At 42.1% G+C, this 8,061-nt stretch overlaps 1 protein-coding gene across 1 annotated transcript in view; it reads left to right on the top strand.

Annotated features, from left to right (window-relative positions):
* Nucleotides 1-4,183: 4,183 nt before the first annotated feature.
* Nucleotides 4,184-8,061, top strand: part of slc25a26 (solute carrier family 25 member 26) — a 59,289-nt gene continuing 55,411 nt past the window's right edge. Inside the window, exons 1-3 of the mRNA XM_029431043.1 lie at nucleotides 4,184-4,354; nucleotides 5,846-6,002; nucleotides 7,774-7,892. Coding sequence (XP_029286903.1) covers nucleotides 4,322-4,354; nucleotides 5,846-6,002; nucleotides 7,774-7,892 — 309 coding nt within the window. The 5' untranslated portion in view covers nucleotides 4,184-4,321. The remainder of the gene's footprint in view (nucleotides 4,355-5,845; nucleotides 6,003-7,773; nucleotides 7,893-8,061) is intronic.

The following is an 8,061-nucleotide window of genomic DNA, read 5'->3' as shown; positions in this document are numbered from 1 at the left end:
GCAAGGTACTTAACCCTGAGTTGCTCCAGGGAGACTGTCCCTGTAGTTAGTTCACTGTAAGTCGCTCTGGATAAGAGCGTCTGCTGAATGACCTGTAATGTAACCACTACAAAGTAAAATAAAATGGTTTGGGGAGGCACAATTCAACCAATGCACATTAGAAACATGTGTAAGGGCCTTTACAAAGACTATTACAGTAAGCAAATAGATGCCTAAATATTACAATGTAATTAAATTGTTGTGTCAAAATCCACATTTGACCTATGACATATAATATTCAAAGCTTTATCTTCAGTGTGAAAGAGGTCCAGACAGCTGATGCCTCTATTCTGGCCACTGGACAGCTACAACACAGGGGGATTAAACGCGTCCAGACCAATCGAAGCCATCACAGTTCAACTTATGTGACAGCCCTTCGCTCAGCTCACCTGCTCTTACCGAGACGACGACAACAGGGTGCATGCACAGAATCCATCAGCGTGTATTGTGGTGATCACTGCAATCAATATGAACCAGTGAAGCCATTGGCACTGCTGCTGCAGAGCAGGCGGCATCAGGAGTGCTTTGCCTTGTCTGTGATCTATCTATCTTTAGGCAGGAGCTAGGCATGGGATCAATATGCTACAGGCAGCTCATATTTCACTGGTGGCCCAGCAGGGATGAGAGGGCAGAGGAGGGAGAAAGGAAGAAAGGGGAAGATGGGATGATGACAAGGTTTTGAGAGGCTCACACGGGTCAATCCAGAGAGCAGGTAGCGTGGAGCAAAAACAGGTGATATGGATGCAATCAAAGGTGAGAAAAGGAGAGAGAAGTTTTGGGTGTGACGTAGGAGTCAATAGTGCAGCAGAGGCTTATACGCTACATGGACGGCAGCGCAGCGTGACAGCTTGTCGATTCAGTGAATTTATAATGAATGTTCTTTTATTCTCCTCTTTCCTAACCTTTCTCTTCTCCTTTATCTCACCTCCCTCCTTCCTCTCCTCCTGTCACCTCCCTCCTCTCTTTTTTTTTGGAGCGTCACTCCCACCCTCCCTCTCTCCCTCCCTGTCACCAACTCATGTAGCCTATCATCCTGAGAGTAAAAAAACAAAGACTTATATGAAAGGCACTTAGTCGCATTTCCCCCTACCCCTGCTGTTGCAGTGTCCTAATGATGCAAATGTTAGGCCGGCTAATGAGCAGGAGTTATGTTTCGGCTGAAGTTTGCCGCGCTGTTCGACCACCCTGTCTCATGAATAACATCGCCGTGTCAGACTCAAGATGTGTGTTCCTCTCCGCTCACAAATAATGACCATTACAGATGGCGCTTTCGCAAAATTACACATGAGAGAGGAAAAAAAAGGCAATTGTTGGTCCATAAAGGTGTCCAAAAAGGAGCAACTGGGCCTTTTAAATGAAGGTAATGAAAATTAATTTAAAGAATTCAAATGTAAGCAATCTGCCCTGTCTTAAGTAACACACACACAGGCAGGAAAAGGTGTCTAAAAACTTCATGTGGAATCCTCTCACCTGTGCAAGTCACATAACCTTTTGCCTCCGAGTTCATTCTGGCTGTCATCACACACACATGGCTCTAACGGAGAGTGAAGCCAATAGATGTTGGCTCTGTGTTATTACAATAACCCTTATGGCTGCTTACATTTCTCTCCCTCCCCAAATCGTGGCTTAATCCTCTGCGCTTTTGCCCTTCAGTTTTTCAAAGACAGCCTGCAGGCTAGAATTGCCCTTTGCTGACTTGTGGCTGACAGTGAATAAGTTCCCCTCTCGTCTCCTCCCTTTTATCTCTGAGATCATACTCTGAGTGGGTCAAGATCAATGGTGCTCCCTGCAAATCTGCCCAGGCTCCGGGTGCTTCTCATTGACCTTACACAGGGGTAACTGAACACTCCGACTCTTATCCAGCTAGCTTTTACATTAACTTCCATGGAAATATGTACCCAATGCTTCTGGGATTTCATTAAAAGTCACAGACCAGTTTCTGCTCTATTATTAGTTCAAACTGTAATCTTCACTCCTGACATGTAACTGTGAAGTCACTCAGGAACACATTAGGTGAAGCTGGCATCTTGTAAGTGTTAAAAAGTTAAAGATCGTCATCACTGCTAAAGAAATAAAGAAATAGTTTAGAAGCAAATAGTCAGCCAACCTACTTTCTTATAAATCCATGAAAATCTTTAAGAAGTAAACACACCTCTTAAAAACTGATCCAATATGGTCCAGTATCGTTAAACTTCTACGATTTGTATATTTTTAATGCCACCTTAAGGTTTGCCGAGAGTCCATTGAGACTTACAGGAATAGAGCATTTGGAGCACAAATGACACAAATCCAAATAACCAAGGACGTGCTGTGACAGGGTGATAAATGGCTTTACATGATGGAACAGACAGCACTCTGGACACTGCAAACTTCATGACAACAACCGAAAGAACAAAAAAAAAAAATCAATTTCAGGTATGGCGTAGAATTAATGCGCAGTATTGACTAAACTGAGGGACAAAGTCTTCCCTTAGGGATGGGCTGTAATGTAAAAGCTGCAGCACAATGACAGTGTCACAATAAATAACCATTGCATATGTTCAGTGGGGTAAAAGATGGCAAAATAACATTAAAGGCTTAAAAACGAGCAACAAGGAAATATTTACAAGTAGTGACATAATCTCTGAAGTCTATTTTATGAAGTGCTGCAACAAGACAATAGAAGCAGTGATGCTACTGCCGTCCTCGGGCCTAACACAGATCAAGACAGCAGAGACAGCAGCCCGGTCCAGATCCAGCTGCGTCTCACATCCAATGGGATCCCTGCGAGACCCGCTTCAACAAGATGGATGACGGGCACTGAGCTTCAAACTGGGCGCACTCAGCCCAGACATCATTGGGTCCGGGCTGAATAAAGAGGTGGCGGCCCCTCGCCTGCTCTTCCCTAATAGGAGGCGCTGCCTGGCTGACAGCAGCCCATAAATAACCCAGTCGGCGTGTCACTGGAAAAGAACACACTCACCTGAGCACACTCACTCAACGGGATCACGAGGGGGAGGTTAGATGCAAAAATATAGGGGCTCGCAACACAAATGTGTGTGAAGGTAGGTCACAGAGGCACATTTCTGTGAGTTTTACACATTTTAAGTTATATTTTTGGGCTTTTCATGCCTTTATGATAGTAAAGTGCGATTGTGAAAGGGGGAGAGAGAGAAGGGGAACGACATACAGCTAATGGCCACAGGTTGGACTCGATCCAGTCAGCCTTTATATATGGGATGCCTGTGCTACCGGTTGAGCTACCGGGACACCCCAGTTTTACACATTTTAGTTATTTTCATGTCAATGAAAATGCATTTTTTCATTACATGATTAATTGATTTGGGTCAAATTAAAGCTTAATTAATGGCATATTTGTATTTCAAAGGTGGCTATTAATTAGGACTGTTAAAAATGTGACTTTGTGTCCTTTTTTCTGCATAAACATCATCATTCTTCTTTTCAGAAACTCCGGGATGATACCCCGGATGATGAGTTAGTAACATACATTTACATAAATGCATACAGATAGAGAGGGAGAAGGAAGAGAAGGAAGAGAGCAGGGAGGTTTCCCCCGGCAGTCTAAGCCTATAGCAGCATAACTAGGGGCTGATCCAGGGCATTACATCCTTCTGAGTGAGAAGGAAAGTGAGAAGGAAAGTGTACCTTAAGAGCCCCTGTATTAAATAACTTGCAAATTGCAATGGCCGAGCAGAACTAGAGAACCAAATATTTCTCTCTCTATATATTTTTTTATCTCTGAGTAGGCTTCAACCAACCACAGCTCAGCCTATTACTTCAGGCTACACAGCAGTTTACTTCACCAACCACTTTGGATAATCATTTTTTTATAGAACTAGGCTACATTTCGTTACAGGTCCAGTTGTAGGATATGAATATGTAGAATTAATAAATAGTATGGGCTAATATGTCTTGAACTGAACTTTGACCAGTGCACAATGAGCATGTATACTCACTTTATCTGTATTCTTTTATATTTCTTTGTTCAATATTTTTCTTTCCAATTTTTGAAAACAACCCTGCACGTTGATTTCTGCAGTCTTAGTTTGGACCATCAAAGCCAGTGAAGCATATGATTTCAACTTATTTATTTAGTGAAGTGACTCGCTTACGTTCGATGTCACGTGATTAGCATGCGTCATGACGTCATGCGGAAGAAATCCAACCAAGATGGTAGCGTCCTTGACAGGCATGTTTTGATTAAAGCCGACTGTCAAACTTGCTTAACAGTTGCACATTAGTGGTCTACGCAACTTACAGAAGAAGATTTTGAGAGCGGAGCATGGAGAAACGAGAGTTTGTGACATACATGGTGGTGAGTTGGTATTTTTGTCGTGCTACGTGTCAATATTTACATCAACACAACCTCCAATTTTACCACATTTAATGTAATGTAAATCTCCTTGGCTCAGCGACTAACGTTAACGTTAAACACGCTCAAAAAATACAAAATTATGCATTTCTCTGATATTACGGGAGCTAGGTAACTGAGTTATTATAAATACTATCATAAATTAAGCTAGACAAAACGTGTTACAAATAATGTTGCTGTAGGCATGTATGTTTTTAATAGTTATTGTGGGTAAGAGCATCTATTTGTGTGTCTGTGTGCACGAGCCAGGGGGCGGGGCAACACTATCCTTTTACAAATGATAAATCATGACTTCTACTTTCAAGTTTTTGGGAAAATGAGAACCTTTTGTGTCCCTTTACTGAAAATTGACTGTAAAGAGACAAGGAATATAATATATATATTTCTTCTGGTTCTTGGATGAAGTGATGGGCCAGTGAAGGCTAAAGACAGTGTGGTGGAAATATGTTAGTGTGTGTAGTTCCCTCTTTTACCCTCCTTTTTAATTGTGTTTATTGCTCAAGTGTTTTACAGTGATTAATAATCAGTTTCCACTGATGAAGTCCACTGATTTAGGCTGGACGGTCTTCTGTAAATAGTGACCTCTCCTCATTGAGTGCAGCCCTCCTCTGCCATCAGTACTTTATACTTTACTTCACTACATTTCAAATGAACATATTGCAGTACCTACTCCACCTTTTACTCCACTACATTTATTTGACATTTATTTATTGTGATACCTTACCCGATAAAGATTAAAGCAACTTTAATTGGAATAGTACAAAACACATTATCAGTTTATAAACTATTCTACATTGTTATAGGTTAAACAATCCCTTGTATACAATAGGTAAAATTAGCACCACCTTGACCAACTGCAACATTAAAATGGTGCTTACACATGAATGCATCAGTAATAATAATTCCATAATGTAACACAATGAAAGACAACTTTTGATACTTCAGTACATTTAACTGACCATATACTACACTGCACCTCATTGTTTAGGTTGTACGGCCTGCATCTTTACTGTTTTGGTTCCTCCTGACTGCTCTCATCAGCATTATATACAGCAGCAGCAGGTGAACCCACTGTCCTCTACCTGCTCAGCACCAAACAGCAGACAGACCAACTGAGCAACTAGCTTGTGAACACAATGGAGCGTTTAGCAGCTAAAGAGGCAGATATTTAATATAAGTTAGTTAATATAACATGTGTAAGGTAGCCAAAAACATGATTAACCATATTATTCCTAATCTTGCACCTGTGTCTGCAACAGCTAACAAGTTTGCCATATCAACTTGTATAAGGTGATAATAGTTCAGTGTTGTGTTCACAGCTTGCTGCGTTACCCCCAAGTGGCCTAAAAATCAACTAAAAATATCTGAATGTGTCACCGGTGTTATAGAGTGTGTAACGAGTCCGTATGTCTCACAAAGTGATTGTCTCTCCAGGCAGGGGGCTGTGCGGGGATGTGTGTGGATCTGACCCTCTTCCCCCTGGACACCATTAAGACAAGACTGCAGAGTCAGCAGGGCTTCTACAAGGCAGGGGGCTTCAGGGGCATCTACGCTGGAGTCCCATCTGCTGCTGTCGGCTCCTTCCCCAATGGTACGATGCTCATTGTGATAGCTGAATATATGATGTGAAGGCAAACTGTTCATTGTTTGTAGTTGATGTTCATACCAAAAGATTCTTCTTCTTCTTCTTCTTCTTCTTCTTCTTCTTCTTCTTCTTCTTCTTCTTCTTCTTTGTGTGTGCGTGGGTCATTCCGAGACTCACTCTTGCACAAAGTAATTGTTTGAGTTGGGTGTTTACAGCCTCTTTTAGCTGTTACACATGCAATTATTTAGTTTCTTTGTCTGAAGTAACCGCACAGTGACAATGAGTCAGAGCACAGAGTCTTTTGTTGGTTTGTGGCTGTGAGTTTCATGGATCACTTTAGTAGTTCAGTCAAAAGAGTTTGATTTATTTGCTTTGTATTGTAGTATCAAGCAGGTACGAGCCCACACTCGCATGAATCTATTTCAAGTGGTGGCAATGTCGTGTCCCTTATTTATTTCTTGATGAGATCATATTCACGCACACTTTTGTTTCTAGCTTTTGGCAGCAGCACTGCTGTTAGGTGTGAAGGGCAATGAAAATCCATCGTCCGTCCATCGTCTACCACTTATCCGGGATTGGGTCGCGGGGGCAGCAGCTCCAGTAAGGAACCCCAATCTTCCCTTCTCCGGGCCACATCCTCCAGCTCCGACTGGGGGATCCTGAGGCGTTCCCAGGCCAGTGAGGGGATATAATCTCTCCACAGAGTCCTGGGTCTTCCCCGGGGTCTCCTCCCAACTGGACGTGCCTGGAACACCTCCCAATAAAAATGGAAAAATAATAATTGAAAGGCTACTCAAACCGTATGATGACATTTAACATTTCCCAGACCATATATTAATCGGTAAATACCGACTACCAAGTCGATTTTAATTTTGAATTTGATGGCGCTGCCAGTTGTACAGATCACAAATGCACTTTAATAAAAGATACACGCAGTCTCGTGTATCTTCTAAACATGGATACAGATATGACAGGATGAGTGCGGATTGAACAATTACATTTACAGTTAGGATTTCTTAAGATAAGATAGCAGGTCTGAGATTTCTTTCTGTAATGAGGCCCCTTGATTTTAAGGTTGACATAATTTTATCAGAGTGTGGTTAATATGGTAGAACCATAAAATGATTGATGCTCCGATGCTTTAAATGTTGCTGCCGAACCAAGATTGCTTCGTGACTAGACTGCTCAAAACTCAACTCTTGGTCAGCACTTTGGTGGGTTTGGTGGGACGCTTCAACATATCCAACACTCGCGAGTCAGTTCGCACACAGCAATGCCTCCACAAACAAACTTTTTCAATTTATATGTCAATTTGTCAGGTAAAGCTTTGAATGAAAGAAAGTTATAAATAAATATTTCAAAGAATCACTTTGGATTGCTACTCTTATTTGGGTACTGGCAAGTAGAAGCACTGGTATTTGATAACCAATGAGTCAGTATGACTCCGCCCTTTTAATGTTCATACCAGAGAGAGTGCTTGATGAAGATGTTGGAGTCATGTGTTGTTGGTTTGAGTATAATCCAAACTTGCGCTTTGCAAATCAACACTTTTGCAGTATGAATGTATGTAACTAATGGGAGTCTAACAGAAATCAACTCTATCCGCATGACACACACTTAACTTTCTTAGCTTTTACTCTCATTGTACATGCAGCCACACATACACACACACGCTCAAACTGCAGTTTCTCCCCTGTCAGTGGTAGTGAGGGATATTAATTGCTGTATGCGTGTTGACTAATGGGCCTTAAATGGCTGTGGTTCTGCTTGGTTTCAGCCGCTGCTTTCTTTGTCATCTACGAATGCACAAAGTCCCTGCTCGGCGCTGGCGGAGTGCTAGCAGCACCACACGCGGCACCTGTCACTCACATGATGGCTGCCTCCCTGGGAGAAATAGTAAGTCTTCCTGTCCTTCATTCTTCTAACTTTTGCCTCCTCGAATTCAGATTTAGTTTACACTTATTGTTGTTCTTCCACGCACTTGTTCGTCCCTCTTTGTTTCTTTCCCACCACTGTAAGTCCCAAGTGAACACCACCGGCATGATGTTGTTGCCTTTCTCACAGA

Source organism: Cottoperca gobio, chromosome 5, assembly GCF_900634415.1.
Source record: "Cottoperca gobio chromosome 5, fCotGob3.1, whole genome shotgun sequence".
NCBI classification, from domain to species: domain Eukaryota; kingdom Metazoa; phylum Chordata; class Actinopteri; order Perciformes; family Bovichtidae; genus Cottoperca; species Cottoperca gobio.
This window is presented reverse-complemented; position numbering and strand designations above follow the sequence as displayed.